The sequence below is a fragment of the Mustela putorius genome, unplaced genomic scaffold (assembly GCF_011764305.1).
Source record: "Mustela putorius furo isolate JIRA1106 unplaced genomic scaffold, ASM1176430v1.1 tig00001069_pilon_pilon_pilon, whole genome shotgun sequence".
Classification (NCBI taxonomy): domain Eukaryota; kingdom Metazoa; phylum Chordata; class Mammalia; order Carnivora; family Mustelidae; genus Mustela; species Mustela putorius.
In genome coordinates, this window is record NW_025421558.1 from 1,749,313 (window position 1) to 1,773,122 (window position 23,810).

The following is a 23,810-nucleotide window of genomic DNA, read 5'->3' on the forward strand; positions in this document are numbered from 1 at the left end:
GGCAGACACAACTACCTAAGCCACCCATGGACCCCTAGATCATTTTTTTAAAAATTTTTATTTTGAAATAATACTGAATTTTGTGGAAGATCTGCTAGAATAATGGAGAAGTTATTTTTATCTTTTACTCAGATATACTAACTTTTAAGCTTTTGTCATTTAAAAAATCATGTATATGTATATTACATACATATTCATACACACTTGTGAATGTGTACCCACATATAAAAATTTTTTTTCAGTCTTTTGAGAGTTTTCAAGGAGTAATGCTCCTTTACCCTTAATACTTACTGTATATACCCTAGGAATAAGGGTATTGTCTTTAATGACATCAGTAGTTAGTTAGGCTTTTATAAAATTTAAAATTTATTCAATTTTTAAAATTCTTATTTTTTAATACTTTATAGTCCAGATTTCAATGTTGTCAGTCCCAATAATTTTCCTTACATAGCATGTTTTTCCCTCTAGTCCAGGATTTAATTTTTTTTTTAAAGATTTTATTTACTTATTTGACAGACAGAGATTACAAGTAGGCAGAGAGAGGAGGAAGCAGGCCCCCTGCTGAGCAGAGAGCCCAATGCGGGGCTCCATCCCAGGACCCTGGGATCACGACCTGAGCTGAAAGCAGAGGCTTTAACCCACTGAGCCACCCAGGCGCCCCTAATTTTTTTTTTAATATATAAAACATGTACATGCTTCCAGAAGTCTAACCATTTGAAATGTGTACTCAAATCTTTCTCCCTTCCCTATCCCTTTCACTCCTTTCTGCGCTACCAACTGTAGGTAAACAATTCCATTCTTGTTTAACCTTTCTGCATTTCTTTTTTTCTAAAAAAGCAGTTTTGTGTATTTTTTTCATTTTCCCTTATTTCTTACACAAAAAGTGTGTGTGTATGTGTGTGTGCATTACCCCCCCCCCAACCCCCAAATAATCTGTGCTGGAAATCACACCATATCATTTTACAAAGATCCTCTTTTTCATAGCTACATAATATTCCATTGAGTTTAAATACCATAGGTTACACTATCATTCTCTCATATTTGGCTATTTAAGTAGCTACAATGTTTACAATTACACGAATAATGTAGTAATGCTCATCTTGCATGTTAGTGTTTGGACATTTTTAGACATATATCTTCAAGAGTAAATTCCTAGATGTTGGAGTTACTGGGAGTAAGTGTATATGTAGTTCTACTAAACATGGCCAAATTCTCTACCATAGAGGTTGTACCATCTTGCATTTCTGCCAGCAATGTGTACGGTCATCTTCCTCACACAATTTAAATCAGATTTTATTACTGGTAAGCCATTAATTTCTGGTTGGCTGAGATCTGACTTTTACATTTAGATCCAAATTGTTTACTTGACCGTATATAATTCTTCCCCAGAGAAATAATGATCATCATACCTCAAACACCAAAGACCTCCTTGACTCCACCACCTGCAAGTAATTGCTAGAATTTGTCTTTATTGTTGTGCTAACTTTGTAAAATAGAAATGAGCACAAAATTAATATAAGAAAAGAACTTTTTTCCTGGTGCTCAAAACTAATGACCTCAAGTGACAAAAAAAAAAAAAGTATTAAAGCACTTTCAGGAGTGTAAGACCAACGACAGGTGTTGCTTACATCCTCTGAAAGTGAGTTGCAGATCCAGTGATGCCTTCTAGAAATACAATTTCTACATGGTATTATTTAAAAAAAAACCACACACACAAAAACAGGAAACATCCTTCTTTCCTCTATAAGATGCAGTATTAATCAAATGGTTTAGATACCATGCTTAATTTTCTTTCACTCTCTAAGGATCCAACTGAAACAAAGCACACAACAGAAATAAAAGAGAATTAGAAAAAATAGCTCAATAGCAATTAAGAGCACAGAATTAGAGCTTGTGCTAGGAAATATGACTCAACCTGTAGGGTAACAGAAAACCTTGAAATATGAACTCCACGGCTCCACCTGTTAGAAGAATCCTATCTTCTCTTTGCCTCCTCAGAGATCTAATGAAGATTCCTCATTTTAAGTCGTTAACTAGCAATAGAATCAGGAGATATTTCCACAGAAGGATGGTTTTACATTGAGTTTAGAAGATGAAGGTTTATATAATTTTCTGTAATGAGAACTTAGATATGCCCCCAGAATCCTACTAGATAGCAAAAGGAGTACCAAGAAAAGTTTAAGACTTGCTTCCTGGGTCATCTGACTCCAACTCCAGTGTCTACCACAATAGACACTACTATTTCTCCTGTCTGGGCACTGTGCAAGGCTCTACGACATGACGTGCGGAATAACACCATCCTGGCCTGCAAGAGTGGACAGGTAAGTCACAAACAGTACCACAAGGGAACTGCACATCCGAGAATGGATCTCGTGTTACAGGAGCACTTTTAACTGAATAGATAAGGCAACACAGCTTGTTCTTGGGTTGTGGAAATCAATCAAGGAAGTCAGTGAGTCTTCACAGGAGAGAGAAGACTTCAGCTAAGTCTTCCAAGAGGAGGAGTTTTTCTGGCCCTGGGATCAGAGGGAGGATAATTCGAGACAGAAACAGCATCTTCGAATGCAATAGCAACCTGAAGTGGGGGTGGGCTGTGAGGCGACTGCAAGACTCTAACCATGGTGAACAAGCGAACAAGAAAAGGAGCAAGTGTAAGAAAGTAAGGGAAGGAGGGGATACAAAGAGTTTAGTTTGGAGGATGTTGAATTGTAAGTGTATGTGTGGGTGGGTGGGGGGTGTTCCAAGTGGGAATGTCCAGGCAACAGCCAAATGTGTCATAACAACTGGGAGCTTTCAAGAGGATTGATAAGTAGAGATACAGATCTCGGAGTCACTTGTGAGTGATGGTTCAACCGATGGAGATGGTTGAGATCACCCTGGGGGACATTTAGTTTAAGAGGACCAGATGCTGGAGGATGGCACTCTGAATCGCCAAGAGTAGCTAGGAGTTCTGTGGTAGCACCACTAAGGCTACCAGTAGTCTACTGGAGGGATTAAATGGGCTGCTATGAGTTGGCCCAATACCCGCTCTGTCATTTATAAAACTTCCTATTTAAAGGTGTGGAGTAAGTTCAAACAACTTACAGAAGTATTTGGACCACAAACTGTATGTTGGAATTTGGGTGTACTTCATTTATCCTAAATATATCATTTTTGGGAAGACTTTATTTACTTGTCAGAGAGAGAGCACAAGCATAGGGAGCAGCAGGCAGAGGGGGAGGGGGAAGAAGCAGACTCCCCGATGAGCAAGGATCCTGATGCAGGGCTGATACTCAGGACCCTGGGATCATGACCCCAGCCGAAGGCAGACGCTTAATCCATGGAGCCGCCCAGGTGCCCCTAAATATATCATTTTAGTCTACAGCTCCAGGGTACTGGAATATTTCCAGAATACTTGGAAACTGATTCCAGGGGTAACATGCACACATACGGTGTTTTTATTGCGTTGGGATTATCGTAAGCCATACTTTCTATTTCAGGTCTACCTGATTCACTTAGTAACTAAGGTATGATGCCATCCCACCTCTGCCATTAAAACAGATCAACTTTGAGTGACAGTCATGCGCCTGACATGATGCTGATCTTTCTTCCCCTCAGCCGATGATTGGCACAAGAGAAGAATTGTGGGTTGGTGCATTTTTAACTCAAGTAGGACCTTTTCAGGAAATAATCCTGGCATTAGAGGAGCAACCACTCGCAGTGCCGGGAATGTTGATGAAGTGGGGCTCTCAAACACTTCTTTCTGGGGCCTCTGTGTGATATTACCATTCTGTGATTCTTGGTCTTGTGAATGCTAGTGAGGTGATTTACTATTTTTCTTGTTCCAAGTCCATTTGAAAGAGTTAAATTCTCTACTCTTTGGTATGTTTAATACGTGTGACTATTATTAGAGACAGAAATATAATTACTATCTGCACAGCCTGACTCTACACAGCGTCCTCAGTTTTATTCAGAACGCACAAAGGAAGGAGCTGTCTCATTCTGTAAGAGTGGCTCTGTGTCTTCCCAAATCATCTTCATAATAGCAAATGATAATGTTACAGAACCATTAAGGTCTATGAGGAAGGGACTTCTTTTTAAAAACTTAGCCTTGACGTGGGATGGGTGGGGGGATGTTCTTCTTCCATCAAGCGCTAGGCTATTGCTACAGTTGAGAGTAAATTCAGGCCAGGAGAGTTGGGTGCTGGGAACTTGGGAGACTGATTGGAGAGCCATGCTCACGGAAGAGCACATCTGTCCAAATTCCAACCAGAACCAATATTTACTTGTTTCTTTGACAGCTGGAAGTGCAAGAGAATTATCACACCCCTGGGAGCAGCCTTCGACCAGTGATTGACAGGAGTTGGGTGGGTAGATATCCAGCTCTTGTCTACTGGTTTGGATAGCCGATGTGTCTGCTTTGCAATGGCTTTCCCAAAAGGAAGGGGCTCCAGTCACTCACAGTGGTAGCTGGCCTACCAATAGACTATTGGCCCCTTCCCAACCTTGTCTCGCTTTTCCATTCCCCTACTGGTGTTTGCCTTCATTTCTCAAATAAACCCTTCCTCTAGAATCTTTGTCTCAGGATTTTCTTCTGTGGAAAGCTAAGAGCTAAAATATGTCATCTTGTCTTCCGATGGAGGGGAGGTTTCAGGCATCTGGCATAAATGCCCTCAAATCGCCAAGGGGGATGTGGGAAGAAATGTTATCAAAGTGAAGGCATTAATTAGGAGCAGATGAGTGCACCTGTCACAGAACACCAAGCAGGGTACATGGGGGACAGTGCTTGGAAGGACACTGCCTACCTTTGATTCCTTTCTGTGCACTCCAGGCTGACTAACCTTAGTCTGCCCATTCATTCTTTCTCAACAATTTGATTAAGTAGGATTTTGTTCTCTAAATTACCAGCACATTGGGTGCTTGGGTGGCTCAGTGGGTTAAGCCGCTGCCTTCGGCTTGGGTCGTGATCTCAGGGTCCTGGGATCGAGTCCCGCATCGGGCTCTCTGTTCAGCAGGGAGCCCGCTTCCTTCTCTCTCTGCCTGCCTCTCTGCCTACTTGTGATCTCTCTCTCTCTCTCTCTGTCAAATAAATAAATAAATAAAATCTTAAAAAAAAAAAATTACCAGCACATTCCAGCCTTGCCTCCCTGAGATGGTACCAAGTCACCTTAGTAGACCATTAAGTCAACCCAGGCTCTTGAATTACATGCTTACAGGCAGTCTCTTGGTTTCTTTTATAGAACTAAATACCTATTACTTGATCTGCCTGGCACTCCTGTCCCTTCTCCTAGGACCAGTCACATAATCCCCTGTTCTGACCACCTAATCCTCTGGGACCCACCAGGTCCATCAGCGGAATTGAAGGACATTTGCTCACCATCCTCTCCCCTACATGGAGTTGCCTGAAGAGTAAATGTGAAGGAAAAACTGGAAACAAGAATGGACCCCTTTGAATTTGCAGATAAAATAATGGAGAGAGGTAAGTGAGGTCAGAGGAGGATCCTTTTTGTGGTTTTTTTATTGTGGGTGTTTGACTTCAAACTGAAAACGAGGCAATCCACGTGTCCTCCTTCCCATCTCTGTCACCCTTGCTCTTCCCCTTGCCAGCACCTTGATTCAGGTCCCACCTCTGATCCTGGATCACTTGACCAGCCGTCAAACCTCCTGCCTCCCGCTGCAGCCCTTTTCCCAGGAAGTCACTAGAGGGTTCTTTCTAAAACGCAGACCTGATCTTGTCAGTTTTGTACTTACCGCCCTTTGGTGAATGCCAAGGGCCTTCGGGAATGCGTTCATATCACTCTTACAGCCGCTGAATGTGCCGCGAGCGTACTCACCTCTATGTCTTTGCATGTACCATGGTTCCTTCCTTCTGGAATACTCCATCTTCTTCCCTCTGCCTCCTCTGTGACCTGTTTCTTCCTGGTCCCTTAGGACTGAACCAAAGTACTACCTTTATAGGAAAACTTCCCAGCCTCCCGCCCACCTGGGGAAGTGCACCTGTATTTTATTGTGATGACGCTTAAACCATTTCCTAGCCGCTTATCAGTAGGTGAGCTTGAACTGTATCCCTGAAGTTGGAAGAGCATACAGAAGCTGACATCTAACTTCCCCTGGAAAAGTTCCAAAGTGAGAGGTGCCTGGGGCCTCTCCTCCTGACCTCCTGAAAAAAGGAGGACTTCGGTGGGTGGGGCCCATTCTTCAGGGTGAAGGTGGGACAAAGGAGCAGCCTTTCCACTGGGCCAAATGGAATTCTCAGAAGGAACCTGGACTTAAGTCTTTTGGTGGACTCCCAGCAGGCAGAGATAATGCCGTAGACAGTCTACCTGACCTTTATAATTTGAATGGGGGTGGGCCCCGCAGTTACAAATGCCAGTCCACAGATTACTGCATACCTAGCACCACATGGCAGGGGGGTGGGGACATTCAAGGGTCTCTGAAAACCCCACAAGTGGGAAAAGGAAAAAGCTTTTTTTTCTTTTAAAGATTTTATTTAATTTTTTGAGAGCGAGAGAGGGAGAGAGAGCAAGCACAAGCAGGGCTGGGGGTAGGGGACCGAGGGAGAAGCAGACTCCCCGCTGAGCAGTGAGCCTGAAGCCATTGCTGGGCTGAATCCCAGGACCCTGGGATCATGACCTGAGCTGAAGGCAGACGCTTAATCGACGGAGCCACCCAGGCGCTCTAGAAAGCTTTTCACCAACAGCAGAAAAGTTAAATTTACTTGCCCAGGATCTCATAGCTAGGAAGTGACAGAGCTGTGATTTGATCCTGACTCCCCGGGTTGTCATGGGTGGGGGCCGGGTTGTCATGACTGGGAGAGACTACTCAGTGGGAATGAAAACGGGTGAGCAAGGTACCAGGATTTCCTGTGGAGTAGGCAGAGAACAGAAACATGGGTAATACACCCCTTCCTCAAGCTTCAAAAGCTTCTCCGGCCACCCGGGGCACGCAGCTACTTATCTCCTTTGATTCTTTGATCCTGTCAGCAGATTGTTCCGCTTTGAAGAGTTTCCTTGGAAAAACCTACACACACACACACACACACACACACACACGCCCGCCCACCACCACCCCCACTGTCTTAAGACCCGCAGGAAACAAAACCTAGGAAGCCCTCCAGCAAATCTGAAGTCTGGTGGGTGCAGGGGTTTGGAGAAGCCCTCCCCTCCATTGCCTTACACGCCTTGTTCCTTAAAAACAGCCGGACCCAGGGATCCCCCGCAGTGTGGAAACCGTGCCCGGGCTGACGCTCTGAGGGCACAGGCGTTGCGCATCCCCATCTCCGCACGGGGGGCCGCCCGGAGCCCGCACACCAGGCTTGACAGGCTGCGCGCCCCAAGGGTCAGGCACCCCCACGGGGGCGGCTGCCACCCGCCTGCCCGCTGGGGCGGGATGGCGGGGCTGGGGCGGGATGGCGGGGCGAGTGTGACTTAGGGACAGAGCCCCGGAAGCCGGGCGGAGTTGTACTCCCGGCGTGGGAGCGGGCGGAGCGCGGCGCGCCAAAAGCGAGCGGGCGAGCGCGCGCGGGGAGAAAGCCTTGGGAGTCCCGCGGGGTTGCATTCCCGAAGGGGCCGCCGGCCGGGCGGGCGGAGCGGGCGCGCGTCTCCGCCGGAGCGGGAGCGGGAGCGGGAGCGGGAGCGGGAGCCGGGGCAGGAGCCGGAGCCGCGGCGCGGCGCTGCGCAGAGCGGGAGAAGTGCGGCCAGCGTTGGAGCGCAGCCGGCGCCCTCCCCTCCCGGCGGGCGTGGGCGCGGCGCGGGCTCTGGTGCCGGGGCTCCCGCACGATGGGCGCGCGCGGGGTGCTGCTCTGCCTGCTCCCGCTGGTGCGAGCCGCCGAGCGCCCCGAGGGCCGGGCCGACGAGCCGGGCCTGGAGGCGGCCCTGGCGGTGCCCAACGCCTCGCACTTCTTCTGGGGCAACTACACCTTCTCCGACTGGCAGAACTTTGTGGGCCGGAGGCGCTACGGGGCCGAGTCCCAGAACCCCACGGTGAAAGCCCTGCTCATCGTGGCTTACTCCTTCATCATCGTCTTCTCGCTCTTCGGCAACGTCCTGGTCTGTCATGTCATCTTCAAGAACCAGCGAATGCACTCGGCCACCAGCCTCTTCATCGTCAACCTGGCGGTCGCCGACATCATGATCACGCTGCTCAACACGCCCTTCACCTTGGTGAGGCCCCGGCCCCCGCTTGGCCCCCGCCCGTCCCACATGCCCGGCGCCCCACTCCCCTCGGTCCTTCCAGTTTTCCTCCGGTTGCCCCGCGTCTGGCCCGAGGCGCCCTGGTGGGGGGGGGGGCACGGGCTGCGCCTCTCCAGCTCCTTCCCTTTTGGCTTCCTCGCTGAAGTCTGAACTCAGTCCTGTCTCGCAGACTTTTGTCCCTGTCCTCTGACTCTTTGTGTCTTCATCTTTTTCCCTCCCGGTGGTGACGGTCTCGATCTTCCCTTTCCCACTCTTCCTGTCCTTCTCCGTGGTTTTGTTTTTCTGTCTTCCCTCCCGCTCTCTCTTCTGTCTGTCTCCTCACCTTCTGAGCTCGAGCTTCTGCAGCTGGGGGCACCAGGGTCAGTGACTGGAGTGTCTGCAGTCACCCCAGAGCGAATGACCACTTCCTGTTTAATAGCACTGGCCTTGGGCCTATTGGATATCAAGCGGTAAATCGAAGCTCCTGGAAGTGTTGGCAGAGATGGCTAAGGTCCCCCCCCCCATCCCCAAAGTTCCAGCCCATTCAATGTCCCGCTGCCACCCTCGGGTGCTGCTTTGTGCCACAGCTGCAACAGCAAACAATTGCAAATTGTTAATGGACACTTAAGTGCATTTTCCTAGACCACTTATTTAAATTGCGTCTCTCTTTTGTGGTTTGACAATGAGGCTGTTTCAGAAGTGTGTTGGGGAAGAGATGAGAATGAGGTGGGCTTGGGTCCCAGGGCCGGGCTGGGGGTACTTGCACGTGGGTGGTAGATGAACACCCCCCATCCTCCACCCTTACACTAAGGCACTGGCTCTTTGGCATGAACTGTGTCCTTCCCGTTTCTCCGGGACTTGGGACTCGGGAGTGTGGTGCTCTTGGGTGGTTTGGGATTGTGAGGGCTAGGACCACGCAGTCTAATGACAGTTATCCCTTAGGTTTCTGCTGCATGAGTCACGTTTTTGTTTTTTGCTTTTTTTTTCCGCTTCATGGAATAACCTTGTTATTATTGGTATTTTGACCAAAGCAGACTCTCTGTCTCTCTCCCTCCCTGTCTGTTTCTCACACTCATACTCAACCAGAAATAATAGACAAGCCAAAGGAAGAGGGTGAACTCCCACCTGTGTGAAAATCCTTCCAAACCTCACAGTTTTTTCCTTTTTTTTCTCTTAAAGATTTTATTTATTTATTTGACAGAGATCACAAGTAGGCAGAGAGGCAGGCAGAGAGAGAGGAGGAAGCAGGCTCCCCGCTGAGCAGAGAGCCCGATGTGGGGCTCGATCCCAAGACCCTGGAATCATGACCTGAGTCGAAGACAGAGGCTTTAACCCACTGAGCCACCAGGTGCCCCCAAACCTCACATTTTAATACTACATTCTTTCTTTTGTCCTCACTTATGAGAAAATTGCGTTTTGCCGGTGAGGAAACTAAGGCACAGATAGAGGTTCAGTCCCTTGTCCAAGGTCACTTAGCTAGTTTTTGGCAAAAGGCATGATAAGAATTACTTTTCTGACTCAAGTCCAGAGGTCTGTCCACTAAGCCACTGATCCCGGGGGTGGCAGGTGAAGGGGTGGGGGTGTTCTTGGACTATGTTAAGCTCCCACTACTCCAAACCATGGACTTTTCCTGCTTGCTAGCCAGCTGATATCTAACTGTTTCCTGGCTACTCGGAATCCTCTTGTCACCAGCCAAGGACAAAAGGGCTCCAAATACCACCCCCACCCCAATCCCGAATCCCCTGTTACCTTGAAGCACAAGAGTGTATGAAAGGGCTGGGGGGAGGGTCTTCTAAGGTAAGGCATCCTGTCTTCCAGCTAGTTGGTGACAATGTTCTTCGTCTCTGGTCTCCTTTCCTGTCCACTTGACACACGACAGTGAGCATGAAGTTTAGCTCTGGTCATCGAAAGAAAAGCAGTTACTTACAATTCCGGTGGCAGAGGCATGCATAGAATGTGGTAGAGCCTGGAGGAGAGAATCATTGGTTCTGTCCTGCCAGAGTCCCAGGAGAGGGTCAGGAGACTTTGTACAGTCCCAGGAGACTGTACAAAGAATGTGACATTTCAAAGCGGCCTGGAAGGGCCGGAGTTTCCCAGGTCGAGGCGAAGGCTCCACGCAGACAGAGGGACCGGGAGACCAAAGGCGAAGTGTGTCAAAGCTCATTTTGTGTTGAGGGGATGTTGAGTGGCTCTTGATGGGGTTGGGGGGCAGCAGGATAGAATGCCGTAGGGGGTGCATGGGGAGCTGGAGACAAGTGGAGGTGGGCCAGGAAGGCTGGGATGAGCTTGTGAAGGGGCCTGGGTACTCCAGAGGCATCTGGCTCTGTCCTGAAGGCCAGGATGAGGAGAAGCGGGAAGGTGACAGTAATCGGATTTTTAGTTGGGAAAATACCATCAGCAGTATGAAGCCTGAATCACGAGCAGCCAAGATCGGAGGACAGGGGAAGCCTTTAGGAGGCTGGAAATGGTCCAGGGGAGAAATGGTGGGTCACGTCACGAGGACCACAGCCTTGGGACTGGAGAAGACGAGATGATCTGAAAGCCATGCAAGGCAGCCCCTGTTGGCTCTGTAATGTCTTGAAGGTGGGAGGTGAGAAGCAGGAATCGCTGGTGATGTCTGGCCCCATAATGTTCACGGACGGCTCAAAAGCCTCATATGGCTGCTGGCTCCCAGACCCACAGAGAGTAAATCTTTGGTCTGCTGTCTTAATGTCACGATCTGGCCATACGCGTGGTCCCTCGCGACTCTTCCACACACTCCCGCCAAACCATCCTACTGTTTATTCCTCAAACAGGGCCTGGGATTTCTGACTCAGGGCCAAGCCTTTGTTCTTACTACTATAGGAACAAAGACTATTTATTCCTTTTTTCTTTTGTTTTCTTTCTTTCTTTCTTTTTTTTTTTTTTTAAAGATTCCTTATTTATTTATTGGACAGAGAGAGACGCAGCAAGAGAGGGAACACAAGCAGGGGGAGTGGGAGAGGGAGAAGCAGGCTTCCCACCGAACAGGAACCTCGACGCGGGGCTCAATCCCGGACCCTGGGATCATGACCTGAGCCAAAGGTAGACGCTTAACCGACTGAGCCACCCAGGCGCCCAAGACTACTTACTCTTTAAAGGTCATCTCAAGTGTCTCATGTCTTAACGGGAGTAGTTGCTGTGTTGAGTGCTTCCTCTGTACAAAGCACTGCTCTACCTATTCTCCACGTGCTCTTTCCTGTTCGATTTTCACAACAGCTTTAGCCCATTTTACTGATGAGGACAGTAAAGCCCATAGAGCCTAAGAGCTTTGCCCCAGGTGACAGTCATAGAGGCGAATACTCTGCTATAAATCAGTTGATGGTATTCTTCCTGTCCAACTGACTTGCTCTGTTATTTACTCTATCGTGTTTCCCATCAGCCTCAGCCCCCTCCCACCCCGCCTTGTGGCCCTCTCTCCCGGCCTTCTCTGACACTGAATACTTCCCTTCTTGCATCCTGAGATACTGGGTCCTCTCCCCAGACTTGTTCAGAATCAGTGCCTGAGCTTTCTTGGGCATCGGTCAGGAGCGGCTGGAGTACTCAGGGAGTGAGCCGGCAGCTGTGGGTGATGTGGGATGAGGCCTCGGTCTGCTCCTAGGGCTCCACACTGGCCTGGAGCTTGTCTTCTCCCCAGCCTGCCTGCCGCTCTCCAGGCCCCTCAGTCCCTTTCCCAGATGGACTTGCAGGTTTGCTTAGTCAACATTAGAGAGCACAGTCCCCACGCTCTGTTGTGATTTTTCCTATGTGTGTCCCCTATTAAGTCTGAACTCACGCGGGCCAAGAATGGATTTTATTATTACCAGAAAAATAGCTACTGTTTCTTTCTAATAATATCTTTCTACTGATCTGCCAGACACAGTGTTCCACCCTTTATAGACCTTCTGAAACCTTAATCCTTACAATAAGCCTACAAATAAGGAAACTGAGGTTCAGAGAGATTGTATCCCTCGGCCCAGGCCACACATCTAGAGACCAGTGGAGGCAGCAAGTCCAAATCCAAAGCCCACGGATTCCCACACTCTCCCGGCCCCTACCAGGGGGCGGCCCCAGCAACGTGATCAGGTTTCCCTGAATCGAATGATTGGAAATCAGTCCTGCCAGAGGAAATCGTGTGTGACCCACAGCTGAGGAGAATGGAGTGGAAGAGACCTCCTGAGGGAAGCTCCTCAGAGGCCACAGGGGCTGGGTGTCAGGCTCAAGGCCTCTGACCTCTGTGGGCTGGTTTCCAGGTCCGCTTTGTGAACAGCACCTGGGTGTTCGGGAAAGGCATGTGCCACGTCAGCCGCTTCGCCCAGTACTGCTCCCTGCATGTCTCCGCACTGACGTTGACGGCCATTGCCGTTGACCGCCACCAGGTGAGGGCACCTACCCCTGACCCCCTGTCCGTCCCCATCAGGCTTCTCTTCTCAGGGAACTGCAGGGTCCAACACAGTGTTCTAGCACATGTTTCAGCATGTGGAGTTGTCTCATTGATCAGTTTGAGCACCCAGGCTAGGCATTTTAAAACGCGTGTGCTAAGTGCTACGAGAAAATCATTACTCCCAGTTTGTTGTTCCAGCAAAGGCTTCAGAAATTAATGAGCTTGTCTTGGGCGTAGAAAAGCCAACCTGAAAATCACACATGAAAAGAGATTGGCAAATCACGGCAGGGTAGAGTCAAGGGAGATGGCTGTTTCTTGGCCCCCTTATCGAGGAGGAAGCTAGAATATCCAGGTGGCAGGAACGGGCCTCGGGGTAGGGCAGGAAGGCCCTGCTCGCTGTCCTGCCCCATCAGACGCACGTGGTGGATTTGGCAAAGGAAACCAAAGAGGGCCTGGGGATGCCCATCCTGGAGGAGGACGCCTCTGTGGCAAGGACCTCCCACACGCTGACTCAGTCGGTCCATGTTGCATCCTTAGGTCTGTGTGGAATTGAGGAGAAAGTGCGTGCCAAGCTTTCCCAAGATCACCTAACTGGTGACTGATGAAGCTAGGATTAGCACTGAGGTCTGTCTGGCTTCAAGCCTCTGCTCTGATCACTAGACCACCCTGCTCTGAAAAAGCCGAGGGGCACCTACAAGGCCTATACCATAAGGGCCACCGGACAGAGAGAGGGTAGAATTTATTGTGAGTAGCTCCAAGAGACGCAAACAAAGACCAAGGGAGAGGAGGCTTCAAAGACGCAGATTCAAAGATACAGCTCAGTGTGAGAAAGAATTTTCTCATAGAACAGAGCTGCCTGGGAAGGTAATGAGTTTCATTTCACTGGCACTTTTAAACAAGGGACAGATGACACTTGAAAGGGATGGTTTAGCAGACATTCATCATTGGGAGGGAACTGGGCCGGGCAAACAGATTTCTTCAGCCCTGAAAGTCCGTCATTTTGGCGTTTCTATTGCAGACGCTTTGGGCAATGTCTGAAAAGCTGGCATACAAATATTTTTCTGGCATACAAATATATTTGCCCTTCTTAACCTTCTCCCTGAATTCAACAAGAGGGATTCTGGGTCGCCCTTACCTGGCCTGTGCTTACCCCCATCTTAACATGGCTGAGTGACCCTTGGGCCAAAGATGGGTCGGTCTGAGGAGCACAGGGATAAGTCTTGCCCACATTGATCACGATGCTGTGTTATAAACCCCCCAAATGGGGACTCGTCCCAAAGCCAGTGAAATCTTCAAGTGATGTCCAGGGCCTCTGACCCAGCCTCTCACTTCTCTCAGCAACTTGAACAAGGAGGGAGCGTGAGGGGTGAAGAGGGCAGCCTCCAGAAGGGGGCTGTGCAGAGCCGCTTCTAAAGCCTGCGACTTCCTCCCATTAAACCTAGAAAAAAAAAACTGGAGAAAAATTTGGGGAGACACAGCCAGAATGTCCACTGTGTCACTCTATATGACCTCTCCCCCCAACCCTGGATTGCCTGTCTCAGGGTGCCTTTTGTAAGAAAGAGAATGCTCCTGCTCTTAGAAGACGAGGATGCGATGAAATTTCAAGTCTTGACCTAAAGGTTTAAGGAGAATGGATTGTCACGTTGTGGCAATTCCAGGATGCTTTTCAGCCCAAAGTCTGCAATCCAGGCTTTACTATAGGCGTGGGAAAGCTGGACCCCACTGCAGCTTTAACAACAAATGCAGTAATTTAAATAAATAAAATTTTTAAAAGATTTTATTTATTTATTTGACAGACAGAGATCACAAGCAGGCAGAGAGGCAGGCAGAGAGAGAGGAGGAAGCAGGCTCCTGCTGAGCAGAGAGCCTGATGCGGGGCTCCATCCCAGGACCCTGGGATCATGACTCAAGCCGAAGGCAGAGGCTTAACCCACTGAGCCACCCAGGTGCCCCAATAAACAAATAATTTCATCACCAGTATTGTGAATGCCCAGATAAACATCCATGCAGCTTCCCATGAGGTCAGCGCCCTCCGTGACCTAAAGGGTCCTGGGGGAGGGGCAGGGCACGATCCCAAGGCAGAGGCCGACCACGGCTTGTCCTTCTCCTGGCCTTGTGGGTGTCATGCAAGCAGACCTCCTACCCCACCCCTGCCCCGCCCCCTCCTTCTGCCACATAGGATGGCAAGACGGCTCTGAGCTGCTTGGAGTCTCTGAGTCCAGACGACTCACTGGAGGGGGGCCAAGGGGGTGGCGTGGTCCAGGGGTGCTCCTTTATAAATCGGACCTGCCTGCCTTAGAGAGACACAGCAGTTGCGTCATCAGGATTGTGTCTGCTTCTGCATTTCTTCGGCTGGTGACACAATGCTTGTTTTCCAGGTCATCATGCATCCGTTGAAACCCCGGATCTCCATCACAAAAGGGGTCATCTACATCACGGTCATCTGGACCATGGCAACATTCTTTTCACTCCCACACGCCATCTGCCAGAAATTATTTACCTTCAAGTACAGGTGAGTTGGCTAGTAAGGAGCAGCCCGTGGGTGCCGAGGACTTCGACAGGGAAATCTGAGCATCCCCCACTCCGGCCCTGACCTCAGTACCTGCTGCACCCAGCTGGTCCCTCTGTCTGTCTCCTGTCCTCTTGCTTCTGAGTGGGGGTGGGGGGGCCGATACCCACGACTCTCTGCGGCATCCCTTTCTCTCTTTCTCCTCTCTTCCTCTCAACCACTTCGGCTCCTCCTTGTTCTCTACCCAGTTTGTCTGCAAGGTCAAGGCAGTGGCGAACAGCTTCTGTCACTGGGAACGCTTACCCACACAATCACACAGACCAAGATGCAAAATTCTAAATTGGCGGTGTTTGTTTATTTATTTATTTTTTAAGATTTTATTTATTTATTTGACAGAGTGACACAGCATGAGCGGGAACATAAGCTAGGGCAAGCGGGAGAGAGAGAAGCAGGCTCCCCCTGAGCAGGGAACCCAGCGCAGGGCTCAACCCAGGACCTTGGGATCATGACCTGAGCCGAAGGCAGATGCTTAAGGACGGAGCCACCCAGGCACCCCTAAAATGGTGATGTTTAAATGCCCTCACCCGACCTGCAAACAGAACGTGCTGTGTCCGTGTGTCTGAGGCAGGAAGCTCCACTTCCCTCTGCCTCCTTTTCAGGCTTCTTGGTCAATCATATCCTCTCACAGAATGAGAATTTCTTTCAAAGCACTTCATTTTTAAAAAATTTAAACACTTGTGTGTGGTTCTAGTTCACTGAAGGTGCTGCCCCCAGCTGGACTGTAAGGTTGGCCCCATTTTTGATTCTGCTACCTTGGTGTCCCCTAGCCCCTAACTTACTGTCTCCACGTAACAGGCTCTCAGTACGTAATCACTTACTTACTGAATAAATGAATGAGTGAATGAATGAGCTTCAAGCGATTTTCATCAGTTCATAGTTGTTTTCAATGAGGTTCCTTAGAAACAGACCCTGTGATGATACAGATTGATTATAAGGAAGTGCTCCCAGGGGTCATGGCTGAGGGAGAGGGGATGCAGGATAGCAAGTGGAGGGAGACCAAGGGAAGGTGCAATTTGGGGGTAGAGGGTTGTTGGGGGTAGCTACAGCCAGCTTCACCGGATCTCTAGAGCAAAGATAGCACAGAGTTTGTTCAGCCTTGAAGCAAGGGAGCTGGGCTTTCATATTCCAGGCTTCCCTGGGGAAAATGGAAACTTCCAGCCCCTTCTGGCTCTTAGGGGGTCTGTAGGAAATGGTTTCAGTGGCCCGAGGCTAGGCACCTACAAGATCACAGGGTTGTCCGGGGGCTAGCGTCCTGGCGCTGCAGACCTGTGCCTGGGATCTGAGAGGATCTAGGGGCACAGTGCTAGTGTCCCACAGTCGCCACGCACTACTCCTCCTGAGGTGTGCACTTAGAAACATACATTTTGGTGACACAGGCAGGGTCAAGAGACTAAGTCTGAAGGCTGGTTACAGCTACAGCGGACACTTGAGCAACACTTGTTCGAACGGTATGGATCGACTTCTATGTGGATTTTTGCCACTGATAGAGTCTAGCACTAGAAAGGTGTTTTTTTCTTTCTCCTGATTTTAAATATTTTAATCCTAAATATTTTATTTACTTCTTTGTCATAGAGAGAGCACAAGTGGGGGAGCTACAGAGGCAGAGGGAGAAGCAGGCTCCCCACTGAGCAGGGAGTCCAATGCGGGACTCGATCCCAGGACACTGGGATCATGACCCGAGCTGAAGGCAGACGCTTTAACCCACTGAGCCACTCAGTTGGTTAAAATCCTTCTTGTTTTAATAACATTTTCTTTTCCTTACTTTATTGGAAGAATATAGTTAATAAATACACAAAATAATGTGTTAATCAATTGTTTATGTTTTCAGTATGGCTTCCAGTCAATAGTAGGTGATTGGTAGTTAAATTGGGGGGAAGTCAAAACTCAGCCATGGATTTTCAGCTGTGCAGGGGTCAGTACCCCTAACCTCTCTGTTGCTCAAGGGTCAGCCGTAATTTATACAGGCTCCCTCCCCAAATTCTATGATACTGAAATGAATCATATACCCAAATCCCCTAGCACTCGGACTCCCATCCGCCCTCACCCAGGGGGACCTGGGTTTTTTTGTTTGGTTTTTTTCCCCTGCTAACAGAAGCAAAGAGAATTCTCTGTCAGCAATGAGGGCCACCAGCACCTAGGACAAGAGCACTGAGCCACAGGATGGGAGGAGAAAACAGCCATTTTGAGTTTAGACCTTTTGTAGTATGACAACTCCGTTCACACCCACAATTGGGACGTTTAGATTAGGACACGGGGTTAGGATACCCACCACAAGTTCCTGCCTTATTTTTCCTGGGTCACCTTCTAAAGGGACCCCTTCGAGTGAACCCCGCCGCAGCCCCCTTCCTCACAAGAGGTGCTTGCGACCTGCTTTCTATCGCGTGCTTGCTGGTGACCCGGACAGAGGACTGCCCTTCCCGGTGCCTCCGTTCTGGGCTTTGTAAGCAACAGATCTCGTGGCGTGGCTTCCTACGAGTGAGGGTATTGAAACCGCGCCTTCCGTCAAAAGGGCCCCGCGGTTTTCACTTCCCCGAGGCAGGAGTTCGGATGCCGAGGGAGGTACTTGCCCGCCCTGCGTGGGTGCCTCGCGCCTCCTCATTCAGCAGGTCAGAACCTGCGGAGCCCTAACACACGAACTCTGGGGGTTCCTCAAGAGGACCAGGTGCATTCCATAGAAAAGACATACTTGTTATATGAATGGCTGAAGGTATGTTAGTTCGGGCTCTGCGACTCCCGTTCTTAAGACCCATCATTTCTTTGCCCTCCTCCTTAATTCCCCTCTGGAATGGGAGTAGGTCATAAACTGGGGAGTTCCAGGATTTCCTGAGCACGTTGTACTCTCAGGGTGAGTTAGTTCTAAGATGAGGAACGCCAGTGTTGTATCCATTCATTGAACAAATATTTACTGGGTCTCTGTAGTAGGCCTATTCAAGAGTAATACAAGGTTAAGAGGCACAGACAGAGCAGGTGTTCTCCTTATCCTTCTAGAACTCCCAGTCTAGTGGGAGAGCCAGAAATGTGCCAGATAATTATGCTGTAGCAAAAGCGCTCTAAGAGATGGGCTGGGAGCCCAGGGGAGGAAGGCCGGTGCTTCTTGGGATGAAGCCTTTCCACGCTAATGGCGCACCTTCCTCTTCCTTTCTCCGTCTCCGCCTCTCCCTGTTTCTATGTCTCTGTCTCTCCCTGTCCCCCCTGCCACCAGTGAGAACATCGTCCGCTCCCTGTGCCTGCCAGACTTCCCTGAGCCAGCTGACCTCTTCTGGAAGTACCTGGACTTGGCCACCTTCATCCTGCTGTACATCCTCCCCCTCCTCATCATCTCTGTGGCCTACGCCCGAGTGGCCAAGAAGCTGTGGTTGTGCAACACCATTGGGGATGTGACCACGGAGCAATACCTGGCCCTTCGGCGTAAGAAGAAGAAGACCATCAAGATGCTGATGCTGGTGGTGGTCCTCTTTGCTCTCTGCTGGTTCCCCCTCAACTGCTATGTCCTCCTCCTGTCCAGCAAGGTCATCCACACCAACAATGCCCTCTACTTCGCCTTCCACTGGTTTGCCATGAGCAGCACTTGCTACAATCCCTTCATCTACTGCTGGCTCAATGAGAACTTCAGGGTCGAGCTGAAGGCATTACTGAGCATGTGCCAAAGGCTGCCCAAGCCTCAGGAGGAGAGGCCACCCTCCCCAGTTGCTTCTTTCAGGGTGGCTTGGACAGAGAAGAGTGATGGCCGGAGGGCTCCACTGGCCAATAACTTCTTGCCCTCCTCCCAACTCCAGTCTGGGAAGACAGACCTGTCTGCTGTAGAGCCCATCGTGGCAGTGAGTTAGAGGGAGGTGGGAAGGGCAGGGAGAGGGCAAGCTGTCCCCAGCTGAGGTTGGCAAAGGGCCTGAGGATGGAGCCTGGAAAAATGCCTGTCCCCTCACACATGACCTTCACAGTGCTAGAAACAAGGCCCCGCAGAAGCCATGGGACCCTGGATTTCCTAGGAAATGCTGTTTAGCCTCCTACCCCATTTGACGTAAAAACTAAAAGGCGACTACAAATCAGACATGTGTTTATGAATTCCTGTCTAAGAAATGCTGCGAGGCATATCACCTTCGTTCCTTCAGCCAGGGAACCCAGGACAGCTTCAGCCCACATGAGGGCTGAGTCAGTTGGCTGCCTAACAACCCTCCGACCGCCGAATGTTCATAAAGGACACCTGAGTCATACTTGGGGTGTGGCTGGCCCAGATGCACAGAACTCTACTCAAACAACATTCATTGGCCATTGAAAGGTGAGTGAGCCACAGCTGATGTGGAGGGTTTTGGGGCCTCACTTTCTGAAGTCCTGGGCCAGGATGAATCTCAGTAGTATAGTGGCTGGCTGGACAAATGACAAGAAAGGACCAACTAGGGCCCTTAAAGAGGAATTACTGAGTTCTCTTAAAGAAGGATTATTATTAAAACTTGGGAAAATTTAGAAGAGCACAAAGAAGAAAACAAAAGTCACCCCTTTCTGCATTTTGTTAATATGCTATGGATTTATTTACAGCTTTTCCCTTTGCATGTGTGTGTGCGCATGCCCTCCCTTCCATCCTGAATTACACTTTTCCACGTAGACACAAGCAAGCAACAGGGCATAACAGAGAACTTCCGAGCCTCTCTCCCAAGGGTAGTGTCCACAAGAAGAATTGGAAGAAGAGGTGGGAGAGGAACCCAAGAGTAAGGCTGTCGTGGAGCCAACAGACTGCCGCCTTCTTGTAGCCAGTGGTGGGAAAGGTCTGGATGAAGTTCTCAGAAGGCAGCCATCATGATGAGCCGGGAAACAAAACTCATTGAGGAGGCATAATGCCTTCCATCTTGCACTCACATGGAACAAGAAGTGGTAAAACGTTGCCCTGATTTTACAGGAGATGATGGAGCAGTCTCTCTAACATTCCAGAAATAATTGCTCTTAGACACTTCAAATCCTCCCAAGCTGTCTAGACAGGCCACTTCTCTGTGTTGTCTGAATAATAAATACTGCTTCTTCATGCCAGTTCCCCCAAAACGACTCACTTGTCAACATCACCCTGGTGGCTCCCATGTCACCTTCAGAAACCTGTGACATTGTGATAGTCCTTAATGACTCAACATGCCAGAGAAATCTCATTCCAGAGACTGAGTGTTTTCATCACGTTCAGTCTGGTCCTGAGTGACTCACTGTGTCACCAGAAGACACAGGCAGAATAGAACTTAATTCACCCACCCTAAACAATTGCCACTCTTACACTGGCTTTAGGTTTCTTCCTAGCACCAGATGGATCTCGAAATCAAACACGGATATGGAGCTGAGTGGAGAAGTGAGGTTTGGGGAGAAGGACTTTGTCCAGGTTTCACTTCAATCTCTTGACTGTTCATTGAAACTGAACTTGGTCATATTATCTGCTTTCCTATAATTAACCATGGGGGTTCATTATCCTACTCTCTCTATTTATGGGAATGTTTGAAATGTTTGACTTTCATGGGACAGATTGGCTTCTAAGCCCATAGGGTTCCCAAGATGGATTTTTCAGGCCAAATGGCTTCCAGGTCTGTGCCTACTGTCTCTGTGGTGTCAAGAAGTAGCCTATGGTTTCATCTTAATGCTGCCATGGAAATTCTTTGAACCAGAAAGAAAACAGGATTACACAGAGTTTGTCCTGCACTGGAATCATGGGGAAAGCATTACTTTTCCTCCTTGTGAAGGCATCTAGAAATACTGCCAAATCAGAGGAGACCCTTCTCTGTGGGGGAAGACCCACACATAGCCCACTAGGTCTGGGTCTCCAAGACAGTACCTTGTCTTCCCCATTCCCCTTGTTCTCTGTGTGCCTCAGAGCCAAAAGCAGTTTGTATTTGTGAATGTGAAAGTTGTTAAACTTGAGTCTTTCCGATGTTTCATAATGTGTACTTTACTGTGGATGTTCCAGTCTCAATAAAATATATTTTGGATGCATGGACTATGCTTCTTGGACTTCTTATTAAACCACAGTTGGTAACCTTTAAAATGGAGGTTCATTGGATCACAAAGAGAGCATGAAGACCATCTGCCCACACCCCTGCGTGCTATAACTGAGGAAGCACAGACATGTGTTGGCTAGGGTCAATAGCCAGCTGGAAACCTCTAATCTCAGTCTAGTGCTTCTTCTATTGAACTGGCTGCCAAATCCCCTCTTCTGTGATTATGGAACTGTGCTGAGTACCCAGGACTCCACCCATGAGTCCTTAGTGGTTCAGGAAGAAGTAGAGCTGCCGCTGAAGCCTTGGGATTGGTTCTCCAACTCAGAGTGTGCAGTGGATGCCACACTCCCATGTTGACCAGGATTTCTGCCCCACTGGGCCCAGGGTCCCTTGTCCTACCAGGTAAGCTGGGGAGGGGTCCTTGTAGTAGCTGTAGTTACTCTGATGCCACCCAGAGCCCAGGAAATCAGTGTCACATAATTTCATGGAAGGTTGCCTATAGGGATAATTTACGGAGCCAAGGGGAATACTTGAAAGAAAAATGAAAAGCATAGGAAAAGGAGAAGGGAAGTAAGATTTGCTGACACCAAATATGAAGATACCATGGTAATGCTTCTCAGCTCATGATCTCATTCGCCCTCACAGCAGTCCTCCAGGTTGGGTGTTCTCATTTCTACATTGTGGTTGAGACTGAGGCTCAGCTATAGACCACAGAGCAAAATTGAGTAAATGCTACCTTCTTGGAAATTAGGTTTTGAGAAGGCAGGTAGAAAAAGAATCTTGATTTGTTTTTAATCAACATTTGACAAATTTCTTCAATTGTGAGACACTTTTAGGGTAAAACCTGTTAACTATCCTAAAAGGAAGTGCTTGAGTTACTTGCTCGGGAAATGCTTGATTAAGTGGACCCTAGAGCCCTCACAGCTCCATGGCCAATGAGTCCATTGCTCTAGTACAGTAGAACTCAATTCTGGTTAGAAACATCTTCCAAATAGACCATAAGTGACTTTCAGATTGCTGGTGCCCTGCTTAACTGACCATGGTGGGTTGCCAAGGCAAACAGTTGTCTTTTAGGCAGCCTAGGCGTTGGGGTCCTCAGAGGGCACAGGCAGAGCTCAACTCAACCTCACTGCTCCAGACTGGTGTGACATGCATGCCTCCAGGGCCCTCTGTGCTGCTGTCCAAGGTACAGGCTCTAGGATAATAGGAGGCAACACGAGAGTGTCTGGGGCCAGGGGCAAATCTGGAAGACGGCAGGGACACATCAACTGGGGAAGCAAACCTGTCTTGGAGTGTTGCCTGCAGGTGGTAGAAGATGCTCGCAGTGCTGAGATCAGCCCATTAGCATCTTGCTTTGGCATCTCTGTGTACTGCCCCCTCCATTCTCTTTCATTTAAAGGAGTAGCTAAAGAGGGAACAAATAAGGTACGTGCAATGCTAGATGGCACTTAAATAATATTCTAATAGTATCTAGTGTGAGAAAGCCCTGCAGTTCACTCTCCTTTCTGAGATTTTGTAGTCTCTCTTGCTGAGAATAAATATTTGCTGCTTTATGGGTACAGAGTGGTTGATGTTAATAGTTCCTTCTATCCTCCTGTTTCTAGCCTAGGAGGAACCTTATCCTCAGAGTGGTCATGAATTTAAAGTGCCCAGATTAAATGTGAGGAAAGCAAAGGAATCATGAACACAACATTTAGGATATTGGTTACTTGAGATGGAAGAGAAGATATATGGATTCGCACGTAGGGTGATGGGGTTATAAATAGTTGTCAAGGTTCTAGCTTTTCTTTGGGGCAACGTTAAGAGTGAGCCATAAACCAAGGATTATGATTAATTCAATTCTGTGCCTCTGTAGTCTATAAACAAACAGTAAACCAATAAAAATGGAGATCTAGAGGCCCAAGCCTTTATTTTTCTTCCCTGTATCTTTCTAATCAAGTTACGTCTATGTCTGTGTTATTAAAACACGCAAACAGAGTTCACTTCCAAGACAAATAGGGTATGACAATTATATTTCCTTTTTACAAACAACCTTGCTCTTCTGGAGTTAAAACTCCCTCTTTTTTTAGTTTTTTATGTCACGATCACTAATTCCTTCTCAGTTTTTCAGAAGAGTTAAAACCCCTTTGTGACCTGACCACACACACGGAGTGTCTGCCATCGCTTCTCCCCCACACCTCCTAGGCTGTCAGCTGCTTCTTCCTGGGCTCACGGAGTTTTCTGCTTCCAGAGCACCTGCTTTCCCAGGATCCCCCTTCTCCTTTACCCAGTTGCTAGGTCTGTGAGTTTCCTAGATCCCTGTCTTCCTCTTTTTTAAAAAAATTTACTCTTTTATTTTGGAAGTCCACATTCTCTAGCAGTTGCTCAAGAAAAGGTACATGTAAACAAACTGAATTTTGAAGACATTTCTATTAATTTTCTATGGCTGCCATAACAAATTACCACAGTCTTAGTGGCTTAAGCAACACAAATTTATTATCTTACACTTCTGTAGATGGGTCAGAATCTGACACATTTCTCCTGGGGCTAAAGTTAAGGTGTCTTCAGGGTTGCATTCCTTTCTGTAGGCTCTGGGTTGGCTCTATTCCCATGTCTTTTCCAGCTTATAGAGACCACCCACATTCTTTAGATCATGGACTGCTTTGTCCATGTTAAAAGCCAGCAACATGGGTGACATCACTCTGAACTTCTGAAGTCACATATCCTTCTCTGTTCTTCTGCCCATCCCCCCCCCTTTTTAAAAGATT

At 48.6% G+C, this 23,810-nt stretch overlaps 1 protein-coding gene across 2 annotated transcripts; it reads left to right on the forward strand.

Annotated features, from left to right (window-relative positions):
- The first annotated feature begins 7,326 nt into the window (after positions 1 to 7,326).
- GPR83 (G protein-coupled receptor 83) lies at positions 7,327 to 21,062 on the forward strand. 2 transcript variants are annotated; one of them, XM_004754510.3, is made up of 4 exons: positions 7,327 to 8,141; positions 12,401 to 12,526; positions 14,910 to 15,043; positions 18,303 to 21,062. In XM_004754510.3, the coding sequence occupies exons 1-4, from the start codon at positions 7,758 to 7,760 to the stop codon at positions 18,925 to 18,927; spliced, it is 1,269 nt and encodes a 422-aa protein (XP_004754567.1). In that variant the 5' UTR covers positions 7,327 to 7,757; the 3' UTR covers positions 18,928 to 21,062. The 2 variants fall into 2 exon arrangements, with proteins under 2 accessions (XP_004754567.1, XP_044943117.1); XM_045087182.1 differs by lacking the exon at positions 12,401 to 12,526 and having other exon boundaries at positions 7,615 to 8,141.
- Positions 21,063 to 23,810: the final 2,748 nt, after the last annotated feature.